The sequence below is a fragment of the Vipera ursinii genome (genome assembly GCF_947247035.1).
Source record: "Vipera ursinii genome assembly, chromosome: 1".
NCBI lineage: Eukaryota > Metazoa > Chordata > Lepidosauria > Squamata > Viperidae > Vipera > Vipera ursinii.
This window is the reverse complement of record NC_139512.1, coordinates 5618505-5634282: the sequence shown is the minus strand read 5'-3', so window position 1 is coordinate 5634282 and position 15778 is coordinate 5618505. Positions and strand designations below refer to the sequence as shown.

Here is a 15778-nt window from a genome sequence, read left to right as displayed (position 1 = left end):
AGAGCATTTAGTTTTTGTGACGTACATTATCCCCAGATTTAATAATTCCATTCCTCATTATTTACAGTAACAACTTCTTAGCGATATCTATATGTACATTTTATTTATTATATACTTATCAGGTTTGGAAACTTTATAGAGGGACTCTGGACAGTACATGAATTTCTAGGTAAATAAAACAACCACAGGTGTCACTGGTCAGCTTTCTCAGACACTAATATCTTGGAAATGCCCAGCACTTAAGTTTTGGAGAGGCCTGAGGGCAGAATGCATTTTTGAAGCTCTCTACTCCTGCCTATTACAGGTAGTCCTCAACTTACGACCATTCATTCAGCGACCATTACGGCAGCACTGAAGAAAGGGCCAGTCTATGAGGTTATGGCCATTGCAATGTCCCCACGATCATGTGATCATGGTTTGGTTGCTTGGCAGCCTGCCCACAATTATGACCGCAGGGGTCTTTCAACAGCCACCCACCTGCTTCCCTGGCCATCTATGCTCTTTTGGCCCCCTGCATTTCACAGTCCTTGCTGCCCTAACTGACCTTCACAATTGTCTTGCTCCCACTACCGAACAGACATTTCTGCCCTGTCTCTTCACAAGGCAGCTGCTGGATGCATGAGATTTTCTTCCCCAGGTTACCCACAGCTGTTTCCTTGCAAGACCTTCCCCTTCCCCTTTCCTTTCCTTTCCTTTCCTTTCCTTTCCTTTCCTTATTAGCAAAGTGTCTGGAGAAACTTAAAAAAAAGTTTTTTTTAAAAAAAAACCTTTGAATTCCATTTTATCCGATTGCTTTAATTTCCTTTATCAAATGATATTGACCCATCCAATAATTTCAACCATAGTTTCATGCAGGGCTTTTCAACCTTTTCACCCATTGTACCACTTTTAGGATATGGCAACATATCCTAAAGTACCACCAGTCGCCTAGCATGGTGTCAAAAACTTGACCAAACAAAAAAAAAAGGAAAAAAGTGATGAAGTACAGGTAGTCCTCGACTTACAACAGTTCGCTTAGTGACTGTTCGAAGTTACAACGGCACTGAAAAAAGTGCCCCCCCAAGCCACAGCCGAGGAAGACACCTGCCTGCCCGCCCAAGAGGGCTCTTCCTCCTATCCAAGGTTTTCATTGTGAGCATTTCTGTTGAGTATTGGCAGCGGGGATGGGGTGGGGGGCGTTGAGTTTTTATTCCCCCATCTGCTGGGTGGTTGCAGCAGGTTTTGGTCACTTCACATGACCCTGGGACACTGTGATCGTCATAAATATGAATCAGTTGCCAAGCATCTGAATGTAAATCACAAGACCCTGGAGATGCTGTAACATTCCAGCTGATCAGCGCTTCTTCTGGGCTCAGAAGCACCAGAATCAGCACCGAGCTCCAACTGGAGCTGGGCACTGATCCTGGCACTTCCACTGAGCCCTGACAGCCCTGCAGCTCCAGCCGTCTCTCACTCAGGCTTGTGCGGTGCTGCCACCAGTTCAGCTCATTCCCCTCCCCCACTACCACTTTTCTAGGATGGTCGCGTACCACCTGCCAGGTGCCAATGTACCACAGGTGGTACCCGTACCACTGGTTGAAAAGCCCTGATTTAATGGATCCCTGGTAGTTATGCTGAGAGGAAAGAGGTGGTTCCTTTTGCAGGATTCCTTTGGCATTAAGCTAAAACCAAGCACCCTGATGGTTTATCGTTGAATTTGCTAAATGTGTGGTTGGAAGCAATTCTAGGCGTAAGAAGTCAGTTGGTTTCGCTTTGTGAAGTACTGGGGGTCCAAGGGGAGAGGGAGAAGAGAAAATGCTAAAAACTTTATCGTCATTTCCCTGCAGATGAGAAGCCATGGAAAGGTAGACCCTGGTGGTTGCGGACACTGAAACCCTCCCCTTTGAAGACCCTGGGCAACTTTTCTCAAAGGGGGCAACTGCCTCTGAAGAGGTCAGTCAGCACTGAGCGTTATGTGGAGACTCTTGTGGTGGCTGATAAGATGATGGTGGGCTACCACGGCCGGCGAGACATAGAGGAATACATCCTGGCTATCATGAATATTGTAAGTATTATAACCAAGACCTTTACCCCACTATCTGATGCTCGGAGACAGGAGGAAGAGCCACACTTTAGATGCAGATTTGTCTCCCAAAGTCGTTCGCACATACCTTACCATCATACACTACACATAGTCCTCGAATTATGACCACAATTGAGCCCAAAATTTCTGCTGCAAAGCAAGACACTTGTTAAGTGAATTTTGCCCCATTGTATGACCTTTCTTGCCATAGTTGTTACATAAGTGAATTACTTCAATTGTTAAGTTAGTAACACAGTCATTAAGTGAATCTGGCTTCCCCATTGACTTTGTTGTAAGAAGGTTGCAAAAGATGACCCCGGGACATTGCAACCGTCATAAATATGAGCCAGTTGCCAAGCATCTGAATTTTGATCACATGACCAGGGGATGCTGCAATGGTCCTAAGTGTGAAAAACCTTCATAAGTCCCTTTTTTTAGTGCTGTTGCAACTTTGAACGGTCACTAAATGAATGACTGTAAGTAGAGGACCCCCTGTATTACCATAATTTTCTGCTCCCATTTTTGTGATATAGTGGCCTCCATAGCTGACTAATCTGGATTCTCAGTCACCCAGGTCATGGTTGTCCCAAAGCTGCTTTTTCAAGCGGCAACTGGATTTTCTTGTTTTTCTTTGAAGATGTTTCACTTCACATCCAAGAAGCTTCTTCAGCTCTGACTGGAGGGTGGGGAATGGGAGGATTTATATTCCTTGCAGGCAGGTGGTCATTTGCATTCCCTTAGAGAGTTGTTGAGGCCACATGGGGGTTGGTCTATGTCCTCAGGGTCATCTGAGTAGCACAAATGGGTGTGGAGCCTTCTTGGAATTGCTGAAAGGACTGTGTTGTGGAGCTGTGCTGCACCTGTGTTCACCAGGGCAGAAAACATCCTGGCAGATTGGCGGAAGTAAGACATGGTTAACCACAAAATCTCCCTTAAATATGCCCTATTCCTCTAGCCTCTCATTTTAGCTTGAGAAGTTCCTCCGTACTCTGGCAATCCTGCAAAAGATGCCATTTCTGATCAATCGTGATGTTGAATCCATCTTCTTTTTAACACTGGTGTTTCCTTGTTTCCTGGAGGTCAGGTTGCTAAACTTTTCCAAGACTCAAGTTTGGGCAATATCGTGAACATTCTCGTCACGCGCCTTATCCTGCTGACAGAGGACCAGGTAAGGAGGGAATTCCCAAAGAAGGAGGAATAGATTATTTTAAATATAGATCATCATCTATACAGTATTTTGGTAAAGACTGGACATACTACAAAGTAAGATTCAATTACCCTACTACAGGTAGATCATTCTTTCAGCATTAGGAATGAAAGACTAGTTGTTAAGTTGCTAAGTTGTATCCCGAGTTTTCGTGATCCCATGGATTATAGCACGCCAGCCCCCACCCCACCCCCGTCCACCATTGTCTCCTGGAGTTCGCCCAAAATTATGTTCAATGCATCGATGAGACCATCTAACCATCTCATCCTCTGCCGTCCCCTTCTCCTTTTGCCTTCCATCTTTCCCAACATCGGGGCCTTTTCCAACGAGTCCTCTCTTCTCATTTGGTGGCCAAAGTATTTGAGCTTCATTTTCAGTCTCTGTCCTTCCAAAGAACAGTCTGGGTTGGTTTTCTTTAGGATCGACTGGTTTGATCTCCTTATGGTTCAAGGGAGTCCCAAGAATCGTCTCTAGCACCGAGCTTGGAATATTAGGGAAGATCATAATAGACTGTGAAGAATCATCACCAATCCCAGGTCTAATTCTTGGAGAGAATGGATGAAAGCAATCTAGTTATATATGAAAAATGTTTTCACCCCATCGTGCCACTGAACATTTTCGAGACCATCTAGAACAGGGGTGTCAAACTCAATTTCATTGAGGGCCGCATCAGCATTGCGGTTGCCCTCAGGGGGCCGGGTGGGTATGGCCAGGGTGGGCGTGGCCTACTGGGTGGGCGTGGCTAGAGTGTGTATGGCCTACTGGGTGGGCATGGCCAGCTCTACATCGTTCGCATCAAGGTTGCCTATGGGGGCCTGGGCAGGAGTGGGACAGATCTGAGGGTCTCTGGCAGAAGGAGGGTCTCTGGGCCAGGGCCAAGGCAGTGGGGACCGTTCCCTCACTGTTTCCAGGATGGCTTCGCGGGCCACATGAAACCACTTCGCGGGCCGGATCTGGCCCCCGGGCCTTGTGTTTGACACGTCTGATCTAGAACTAAATAAAAAGAGAAAGCTGGAGAAATGCAATGACATGAGATCCTAATAAAGAACGAGGAGGTTCCTAGAAGAAAAGGCACGTATGATTTCCTCTCCCATGCAGGAAATTATTCCCCCAGAAAAGCCTTTCTAGAAATTACCCCAAATAAAGTGAGAAAGGATGAGGAGGCAATGCAGTAATATAAGAGGAGAGTGTCAACGTGAAGGGAGATCAATAACAAAAAGTAGTTGCAAAGAAGGCCCCATCTTATGTCCCAAAACAGACAAATAGGAGTGTATCAAGATGCCAAGGAAAATTCTCCAAAAATTGAGAGGCCTGTGGTCCTCTCTGAGCTCGGTTGTCTTCTTGCAGACGTTTCATTACCCAAACTCGGTACATCATCAGCGCTAGTGATGATAGCACGGATGATGTTATCTAACTGGGTAATGAAATGTCTACAAGAAAACAACCGAGCTCAGAGAGCACCACGGGCCCCTCGTGACAACCCTGAGCTACAAATATTCTCCTTTACTGGTCTCTAGAAACCATCCATGAGCAGGCTAGTTCCTCATGACATCGTTCTGTTGTTTTCTCCAGCCCACCCTGGAAATCAACCATCACGCTGGGAAGTCCCTTGACAGCTTTTGCAAGTGGCAGAAGGCTATTGTGAGCCTCAGCGGTGATGGGAATGCCATTCCTGACAACGGCATCGCGAACCATGATACTGCGGTTTTGATCACCAGGTAAGCCTCTCATTTTTGGGAGGTAGGGTTGGAGATGAAAAGCTGTTACAGACAGCCCTCAAGTTACGACCATTTGCTTAGTGACTATTCGACGTTATGATGATGATGATGATGAAAAAGTGACTTACAGAAGTCCCTGCATTTATGACTGTTGCAGCAACCACCTGGTCACATGAGCAGAATTTGGGTGCTTGGCAATCAACATGTATTCACAGAGGTTGCAGCATCCTGAAGTTATGTGATCACCATTTGCAACATTTCCAGCCAGTTTCAGACAAGCCAAGTTAATGAGGGAACCTGGGTTTGCTTAACAATTGCATGATTCACTTAACAACTGCAGTAATTCACCGCAGCAAAAAAGGTCATAAAATCAGGCCCAACTCACTTAATGACCAGCTTGCTTAGTAACAGAGGTTCTGGTCACAATTGTGGTCACACGTCAAGGACTATCTATCGGGCTTATGTTGAAATACAGTTTCTGTTCATCTCTGTAGTTTACTTTCATGAAATAAAACCTTCATATTTCTTTCCTTCTGTTTGCTGGAATATTCCTCTGCCTGACTCAGCTCTGAAATCCTGCAAGATAACCACTGTTTCTCTGGGGAACTACGTCTGTCTGAGGAACTATATCTTTTGCCTCCCTTCATTCTAGATGTGCAAGATAAGGAAAGGAAGAAAAAGTATGCTAACTTGGAATGTCTTGTCTTTCAACACAACTGCTTGAGCAATTGCTTGTGGGCCTTCCCACAGAGTCCCTGGGGCATATTTACAGAACCAAACCTTGGACAAAACCCCAAACGCCTTTGTAAAACTTCTCTGTGTCTCATAAATTCCGCATCTCTAGATAACATCCTGCTGTGTTTTGGCATTTGGGGTTTTTTGAAGGGCGAAAGAGTTCATTGGTTTGGTTTTTGCAAAAGGCGCAGACTTCAGTAAGAGATGAAGCACCAGAAAATCTACAAAAGTAAGGTTTAGCCCATCTGTCCAGATTAATATCCCATTTGTAGGCCACACAAATTAGGAGGCCATTTTTTTGCAGCAGTAGGCGGTATCAAATGGGGTGAAGTTTCAGGCAAAAAGGAAGAACCAACATCTTGAGTGACAGCTACTAAGGATGCTAAGTCTGACCGGGTTGTTTGCAAGGATTTATAGGCAATTAGAAGGATGCTTGACAACCATGACATTGCAGTGGTCAGGTGGATAGCAACTGCTCAAGTTGCTTTCAGAGGAAACCTGCTTAATTTGAATTTCCCAAAATATTACATGAACTGAAGTAGAATCTGCCTTTCTGATGTTTGTAACATGGGTTTCTTTTCAAAACAGGGTACAAGGAGACGTACCCAGGAGATCTGTTTTGGAGAAGTGCACATAGTTAAGACCTATATATTTTCAAGCAGACTTTAAAAAAAAACATGGTGAAATCAAATAAGAAGTAATGAATTTGAAATTTGCAACAAAGAGAAAACTCACCTGAATCTCATGCTGGCAAAAAAAAAGCCCCAGATAAACAGAACAATTTGGTGGCAAATCTTTACCCTTCCAGTTAGTGAAAATGTTAAAATCAAACAAGTTTTGGAATAGTATGCCTCCTTTTACAGTTACTTGGGTGCGTTTCTGTCTTTAAAGACATGGCTGCCAGCTTCTCCCTCTCTGTCTGGCTCAGCGCAAGGGAGGAAAATGTATTCACAGTTTCCTTGCTTCTGTTGTGTATCCCTGACGTACCATCTCATGTCTGTCTATCATTGGTCTTCAACAGGGCCTTTTCCTCCTTGCTCCAACCAAGGCACAAACATGTGGTAGCCCCATAGCATTGGCTTAATCTTATCCCTAACCCATGAGTAAGACGGGCTTAAGTCATCCTTGGCTGAAATGCTTTTTCCCCTTTCCTCCTACATTGTCTAACGACAGTCTCAGGATAGGTAAAATCTGTTAAAATCTCTTCCCTATTACTTTGGAGGAAAATCAGTGGGCTGACAATGACTAAGAAGAGAGGCAGTTGAGGTTAGAGAGAAAGCAGCAATAAGGACGGGCAGCTTTTGTGCCAGTATAGTTAGTTCTCGACTTACGACCAATTGAGCCCAACACTTCTGTTGCTAAGCGCGAAGGTTGTTCAGCTAATTGCGCCCCATTTCTTGCCACAAGTTGTTAAGTGAATCATTTCAGTTGTTAAATAAGTAAGATGGCTGTTAAGAGAATGTGGCTTCCCCATTAACTTTGCTTTTCAGAAGGTCGCAAAAGGTGATGACATGACACCACCCCACCCCCCCGCAGGACACTGCAACCATCATAAATAGGAGTCAGTTATCAAGCCTCCAAATTTTGAACATGTGACCATGGGGTTGCTGTAATGGGCGTAAGTGTGAAAAATGATCATATGTCTCTTTTTTTCAGTGCCATTATAACTATGAATGGTCACTGATCAAAAGTGTCCGAATTTTGATCATGTGACCATGGGGATGCTGCAACGGTCAAAAGTGTGAAAAACCGCCCTAGGTCACTTTTTTCAGTGCTGTTGTACCTTTAAATGGTCACTAAGTGAATGGTTGTAAGTCAAGGACTGCCTGTATCTTTTTTTTTTTTGCTGATGCTCAGAGGGGGGGAGAGCCTTAACTGAGCCGAGGGGGGAAGTCTTAAGTTCAACTTACCATCACTTGAGCTGAGACTGTGCCGTCACAAAGTTTATCAAATTCCCAGGGAATGCATAACTCCAAGACCTAGTTTTCAATCCTGTGCCTCTAAAAGCCATTTAGCAAAGTACAGGTAGGCCCTGAACTTCATTTAGCAACCTTTCAAAGTTTCAACAGCACTGGAAAATATAATGATTTACAACCAGTCCTCATTCATAGCAATTGTCACAGCACGCCTGTGGTCACGTGATCAAGAGGTGGGCGCTTGGCAATTAGAATGCATTTACAATGGTTGCAGTGCCCCGGTCTCTTATGATCGCCATTTGCAAAGTTCCCAGCCAGCTTCCAACAAGCAAAATCAAGGGGGGAGGGGCATTTTCACTTAATGACTGTGTGATTCACAGCAACTGCAGGGATTTCCTTAACAACTATGGGAATAAAGCTTGTAAAATCAAGTGCAACTCACTGAACAAACACCTTGCTTAGTAATGGAAATTCTGTTCTCAATTGTGGCCGTAAATTGAGGACCTGTTACGTATTGGGCTTGTGGTGTTACACCATGTGCATTGCTGGAGAGGCTAACGGCTCTCCAGCAACCCAGACAAGCTGTCTTCAGTCCTGCAATTGGTTAGCCCAGGCGGCAAGAGTGGGTTCAACCCTATTGGCTGCCGCCTAGGGGCTAGTCTATATATTGTGGCTGGTTGCGGCCCAAGCCTTCAGTACAGTTCCAGCAAGAATAAAAGCATGAGTTATTCTGTACTCAGCCTCATGTCATCATTCCTGCTCCCAAGAGCCCACGACTTAACACTACCTATGCTAGGAAAATCTCTTGCTTTCGTGGTCTGTGTGTTTTTCTCCCTGAAGTTTCTGATTAGTCACAGAAGAAGGTGGGATGTTGAATTTGATGGACCTTTTGATCAGAATTCTTAACATGACATTGGGTGGTTTCCAACAATTGAAATCAAGTTGCTTTCATCCATCCCAGCAGTCCAATTTATTTTTATTGACTTATTTATATCCCGACTTTATTATTTTTATAAATAACTCCAGGTGGCAAACATACCTGATACTCCTTCCTTCTCCTATTTTCCCAACAACAACCCTGTGAGGTGGGTTGGGCTGAGACTGGCCCAAAGTTACCCATCTGGCTTTCAACGGTGAATTTCAGGGCCCAATTTATTTTTATTCAGACATTATATTCAGGAGATGGTTGTAAACATGCCACTGATCAAAATGCAAAGACTGGTGTCAAAATTTAGCCTTACATACCCCACCCACTCTATGGTGTTTTCATTTGGTGATTATTTTCCGGGCAGCAATCCTGCAGAAACCACAGCTAGTTTAATCAGTGCAATGGAATCTGATCTAACATGGCATTTTTCTTTGTTTCTTCTCTCTTCCCCTCCTTCTAGATACGATATTTGCATTTACAAAAACAAACCCTGTGGAACTTTAGGTAGGTAAAAAAAAAGTGCCATCAAATGTTCATCATTATAGCCTATACTAATTTTTATGCTGATTTTTTTTTTTTGAAGTGGAAAAAATTTACTTGGGCTGGGATCGTACCACCCAGTAACTAGACCAAAATGGGGTTTGCAGTAGTGTCTATAACAGGGGTCTCCAAACTTGATAGCTTTAAGACTTGTGGACTTAACTCCCAGAATTCCTTAGTGAGCCATGCTAAGGAAGTTGACGTTCACAACTCTTAAAGTTGCCAGCTTTGGAGAGCCTTGGTCTATAACAAATACTGCGGTCAACACAACAACATATGCCTCGTGATGTCATTATGAAAACTCAGCAGTTGTGTCGTCCTGCATATAAATTGCATCATTTTCATCCTTTGTCTCTGCCCAATCCGGTAGAGATAGGTAGAGCCTGATTCAGTGTGTCATTAGAATCCTCACCTATTTTTTAATGTGTTGTTTGATGCAAAATATTGTGTTAAGCTATTAGGTAGTGCTTGAATTATAACCTGATGCTTAGTGACTGTTTGAAGTTACAAGGGACACCCCCCCCAAAAAAAAGGTACTTACAACTGGTTCTAAAGTTCAGATGGCTAGAACAGCACTGTGGTCATGTGACTGCATTTCAGGGCACTCATCTATCCCACATTTACAGCTGTTTGCAGCATCTCACAGTCATGTGACCATGATTAATGAGATTTTGGCCCCAAACTGGGATTTACTTCCATGGGACAATCAGTTTACTTAATGACTGCTATGTTTGATTAATGACCACAGCAGTCACTTTACCCCATTCTGGTCATAAGTCAAGGACTACCTGAAGGTGTATTTGTTAGTTAAGGCATAGCTCATTATATGGGTAAGGCAGTTGTAATGTATTGGAATTTTTACTTGAACTGTTTCATGTGTCTGTTTGAATGCTGCTTAAGGTTGCTCAATGGTGTGTCTGTGTAACGTCACTAAGCCAGACTTGCTGTCTCTAAGAAGATCATTGCATGATTTGGGGCAGGAATGGGTTCATCCTATTGGCCACCACCTAGTGGCCAACCATATAAGTAGCTGCACAGCAGCCTCTGTTTCAGTTCTGTTCCTGTTTGCCTAAATAGAGCATGTTCCTGTTTGCAACCTTCCATCTCGCTTATTGCCTGCAAAGAACCGGCTACACAACAGCAGTTATATTTTGCTTATCTGGTTTAAGGTTTAGCATTTTGGGGTGAATGCAACCAATTAGTTAGTAATCTAGTCTTCCTCTTACTGATATTTTTAATTCTGGTTTCTTTACCGGATACAGTTGGCCTGGGAGTAGGTTTACATAGTAGTAGCATGGGCTAAGAAGGAGAATTATGAAGGGCTGCATTGGCTAAGGCTTCTGGGAGTTGTAGTTAAGCACAGTTGTAGAGCTACAATCATCCTCGCACACTGCTTGCAAAGAATGGCTGAATGAAAACATTTAGTCTCTCAAAAAGTTTCAAATAGTGAAGTGGGATTGCCCATTGTGGCATCAACTTCCCTCCGTCCAGTGCGCTCCCACAGAGAGGGCCTCCTCAGGGTGCCTCCGATCAGAGAATGTCGACTGGTGGCCCCCAGGGGGAGGGCGTTCTCTGTGGGCGCGCCAGACCTGTGGAACCGCTTGCCGGTTGAGCTCCGGATGGCTCCCGACCTTCGCTCCTTCCGGCGCGATTTAAAAACTTATTTATTTGAACAATCTGGCCTGGTCTGATGGGTTTGGGGTTGGATTTAGTTTTAACACAGTTTTATTATTGTATTATATTGGGCATAATTATTTAATTCCTTTTAACTCTTTTTTAACTTTTGTATTTACATTTTGATATTTATTGCTCTGTACACCGCCCTGAGTCCTTCGGGAGAAGGGCGGTATAAAAATTTAATAAATAAATAAATAAATAAATTTGAGGTAGATGAAATCTGTAACAGACTCTCAGGTAGGTAGACTGGAGGGCAGCAATATAATGGCCTTCATATAATTAATAATACGGAAAATGTATTGTTTTTAAGCTGATGCCTATTAATTTGACTTTCACAAAGAGGTGGGCAACTATGGCCCCTTTACGATCTATGGATTTCAATTCCCAGAATTCCTGAGCCGGCCATGCTAGCTCAGGAATTCTGGGAGTTGAAGTCCACAGGTCCTAAAGAGGGCCATAGTTGCCTACTCCTGCTCTAACAGATGAGCTAATTAATGAACATTTTGAAATCATAAACATCCCTAAAAATTGAATTGGGAAGGGGGCTAGAGCCACACAGTGGGTAGACTTCGCTTCTGCCCCCCACAGTAATGTTTTCCCTTTCCCAGGATTGGCCCCCGTGGGTGGCATGTGTGAACGCGAAAGGAGCTGCAGCATCAATGAAGACCTTGGCTTGGCCACAGCTTTCACCATTGCTCACGAGATAGGCCACACGTGAGTCTCTTGCCACTGTTGCGTTTGTGCAATATGCAAGCAACTTTCATGCTACTCACGCACCCATTTTGGGTTTCCATCTTCCTTGGATGGGTTAGGCCACAGGTCTGCAACCCGCGGCTCTTTCAGCCGTCTCCTGTGGCTCCCAGTCCTCTGCCATGTGCAGTCCAAAAAAAAAGTGGGACTAAAAAAGTTCAACCAATCAATTCAAATATGCAGGGTAGGTGCATATCTCGCCTTGGCTCCACTCTTTCACTGTTTCAGGTTGCTGACCCCTGGGTTAGGCCCTTCCAGAACTAAAACAAAAACAAAAACATAATATTTCTCCCCTTTTCCAGGTTTGGCATGAACCATGATGGCGTTGGAAATAGCTGTGGATCCCGGGGACGGGAGACAGCTAAACTCATGGCAGCTCATATTACCATGAAGACCAACCCCTTTGTCTGGTCAGCATGCAGTAGAGATTATATAACCAGCTTCCTGGAGTAAGATTTGACTCACTTCATTATCTAATGTTCTTCATCCCCCTAAAATAGGATTCTTTTCTCCCAAATCCTTGCTACCGTGTTTCCCCGAAAGTAAGACCTACCCAGTGGTGGGATTCAGCCGGTTCGCACCACTTTGGCAGAACCGGTACCTAATTTTTTATTGCCCAGGCCCAGAATGGACTTCCGGAAGTGGCATCCACACAGAGAACCGGTTGTTCACATATTTGAATCCTACCACTGGACCTACCCCGAAAATAAGCCCTGGTTTTGGGGTGAGACACACGCCTAAAAATCAAGCTAGGGTGGGAGTGGGGGGGTGTCGAGCTGCCCCACACACCTGCACCCGCTTACCGTTGCAGGCAGGCCTCCCATGAATCGACACCTGCCTCACCTTGCTGGCCCACTTCTTCTGCGGCAACCCCCAGGCTGCATTTTGCTGTCAGAGGCCTTCTGGAGCTCAGTTCTTGGCTGCAGAGGCCTTTCCAGAAGGCCGCAGAAGAAGTGGGCCAGCTGGGTGGGGCTGTCGATGCTGCTTCCATGAGCTAAGACCGTGGAAAAGATACTCCCTCAAAATAAGACCCAGTGCCAGTTTTGGAGGCTAAAATAAAATAAAATAAGACCAGGTCTTATTTACAGGGAAACCCATTATTAATAACTTGTGCTCTTTCACTCTACCTCTAGCTCTGGAATGGGGCTCTGCCTGAATAATGCTCCACCCAAGCAAGACTTCATCTACCCCACTGTGGCTCCAGGACAAGCCTACGATGCAGACGAGCAATGCCGGCTTCAGTACGGGACAAAATCTCGCCAGTGTAAATATGGGGTAGAGAAGCCTTCCTGCTTTTCCTCTTGATTCCCAAGGGGTTGGAAGGAAGGAATTTTAGTTAGGCAAGAACATTGGAGGTAGTCCTCGATTTACGACCAGTTGCTTAGCAACAATCAAAGTAGTGATGGACCCTCATAAAGCTATTTATGATCCAGATTCTGATATCCAGCCCCAGCCCGTCTGGTCACGTGACCCACATTTTGGATGCTTGGCAATATTTAGGGTTGTTTGCAGTGTTCCGTGGTCACATAACCAGAATTTATGATGTTTTTGCTGAAAACCAGTGCTTCTGGTTTTCAGCAAAAAACTGCCCATAATGAACAATGGGTTCACTTAACAACCATGGCGTTCACTTAACAAACATTGTGTTTACTCAAACAAGCACCACAACAAAGGTTTTAAAATCAGCTGTCATCACCCATTTTATGACAATCATGATTAATGACTGAAATTGCAGGCTCAATTACGGTCATATGTCGAGGACTACGTGTAGTCTTTGTAAGATAAGCTTTCTGTGCATCAACCACAACTGTCGGCAGCATCTTTTTGTGCTGTTATTAGTCATGTCTAACTTTTTCCTGTGTTGAGGTGCCCCTGTGGTTGGTTATTTCTGATCAGTCATAGTAATGTGCTGTTATATCTATCAGATTGTCAGCTTATAAGGAATCACAGAAGATGATACATTTCTTGAAGCCAAAACTTCATATTTCTTCTACTGGTTTCAGTGTCCCCAATGAAGAGCAAATCTGAAAATGTTGTGGGTTTTTTTGTATAGTATCTGTAGCAGAAAGAAAATACAGAGAGACTCGGTTACATAAGCTGTAGGATCATAGAATCTCTTCTGGTCCAATCCCCTGCCCAGGGCAGGAATCGTTAGAGCAGGGGTGTCAAACCCGCCGCATCACGTGATGTATCACAATGTATCATGACTTTTTTTCCCCTTGCCGGAACTGGGGTAGGCACAGCTTCTGTGTGACGCATCCAGCCCCTGGGCTGGCAGTTTGACACTCCTGCTTTAGAGCAGGGGTCCTCAACCTTGGCAACTTTAAGACTTCTGGACTTCAATTCCCAGAATTCCTTAGCCAGCTTTGCTGGCTGAGGAATTCTGGGAGTTGAAGTCCAGAAGTCTTAAAGTTGCCAAGGTTGAGGACCCCTGCTTTAGAGCATCCCAGGCAGAGGGCTGCCCAACCTTTGCTTGAAAACCTCTAGTAATGGAGCCATTACTACTATTTCAGAAGGCAGGCTGTTCCATTTCTTAGTAGCTCTCATAGTCAAGAAAAGTCTCCTTGTTTCAACTTTGGTTCTCCAGCTATAAAGCTTCCATTTGTTGATTCTCATCTTACTTCAGTACAGGTAGTTTTCAACTTACAATCATTTAGTCATTTAGTGACTGTTCAAAGTTACAAAGGCATTGAAAAATGACCATTACAGCATCGCCATAGTCACACTGCAGCATCCCCATAGTCGCCAAATTTAGATGCATGGAAACTGGTTCATATTTATGAAGGTTGCAGTTTCCCGGGGTCATGTGATCATCATTTGCAAACTTCAAAGCCAGTTTCTGATGGGCAAACTCAATGGGGGAAACTAGATTCACTTAATGACTTCATGATTTACTTAACTGCAGTGATTCCCTTAACAGCCATGGCAAAAACTGTAGTAAAATTGGGCATGACAACTGCATTGAATTGCAAAGGAAATTCTGGTCCCAATTGTGGTTGTAAGTCAAAGATTACCTGTATTGCATACTATTTATTTCTTTTTTAACAGTTGCTCACTCTGTTACACGGTACTCGGGATTTGACCCGCCAAACTGCCGATCAGAAGGTCGGCAGTTTGGCGAGTCAAATCCCGAGTGCCGTGTAACAGAGTGAGCACCTGTTACTCATCCCAGCTTCTGCCAACCTAGCAGTTCGAAACCACGTAAAAATGCAAGTAGAAAAATAGGGACCACTATGGTGGGAAGGTAACAGTGTTCCATGCGCCTTTGGCGTCTAGTCATGCCGGCCACATGACCACGGAGATGTCCTCAGACAAGCGCTGGCTCTTCGGCTTTGAAACGGAGATGAGCCCCCAGAGTTGGAAACGACTAGCACGCATGTGCGGGGGAACCTTTACCTTTTATATATGTATATATGTATATATGTATATATATAATTATATTCATGTTGGCAGAGTAATTGTATTGAATGAAGGTATTCACATATGAGAAAATGAAAACAAACCCATTTTTATTTATTCCTATAACCCCTACACTCTTAATACAAATTTGTTTTTATGGATAAGTTCATGTTTATTTGTGGCAGTTTGGTAGACCATTTTTCTGCTTATTTCAGATAACTGAAAGACTGTATTAGTTCTCCCATTCTTAATACAGATTTACAAATAGCTAGGGAAGCAATTAGCTTGAGTTTATTTTGATGCAAATTTATGCAGTTTGTTGTTTCTGAAGAAGACACAAACTAAAAACTCTACTTTTCCAAATTTTGTGAATTCAAGAATTGCATTCTAATATGTGCTTATAAGGAAGAAATGCAGATTATAAAAGACAGTGGATTAGAAAAATTAATGTAGAAATATGCAGAAAGTGCCTATAAAATGATCCCTGGACAAACTGCAAAAAATCATGTGAGTTTCCAGGAAAAAAATTAAAAACATGCATAAATCAAGGCTGAAACAATTGATTCAAAACTACTTATGGCTGAAAAAATGAAAAAGTCAGCTAAACCAAAACTGTATTCACTCAGCTCCATATCCCATTCTATTACTCTTCTTGGCACTATCTCTCTTCCTATTCCTACAATCCACCAACTGTTATTTTGTTTGTCATCCAGGAAGTTTGCAGTGAGCTATGGTGTCTTAGCAAGACCAACCGGTGTATCACCAACAGTATTCCAGCTGCAGAAGGGACGATATGCCAGACTAACACCATTGAAAAGGGGGTAAGGAAAAATCACAATATCGGAA

General features: G+C 43.8%; 1 protein-coding gene across 1 annotated transcript in view; it reads left to right on the top strand.

Annotated features, from left to right (window-relative positions):
- ADAMTS10 (ADAM metallopeptidase with thrombospondin type 1 motif 10) overlaps positions 1 to 15778 on the top strand; it is a 69675-nt gene that overhangs the window by 14220 nt on the left and 39677 nt on the right. The window contains exons 5-12 of the mRNA XM_083363302.1: positions 1827 to 2044; positions 3147 to 3230; positions 4842 to 4987; positions 9027 to 9070; positions 11392 to 11497; positions 11836 to 11982; positions 12667 to 12808; positions 15646 to 15753. Of these exons, the coding sequence (XP_083219428.1) occupies positions 1827 to 2044; positions 3147 to 3230; positions 4842 to 4987; positions 9027 to 9070; positions 11392 to 11497; positions 11836 to 11982; positions 12667 to 12808; positions 15646 to 15753 (995 nt within the window). The remainder of the gene's footprint in view (positions 1 to 1826; positions 2045 to 3146; positions 3231 to 4841; positions 4988 to 9026; positions 9071 to 11391; positions 11498 to 11835; positions 11983 to 12666; positions 12809 to 15645; positions 15754 to 15778) is intronic.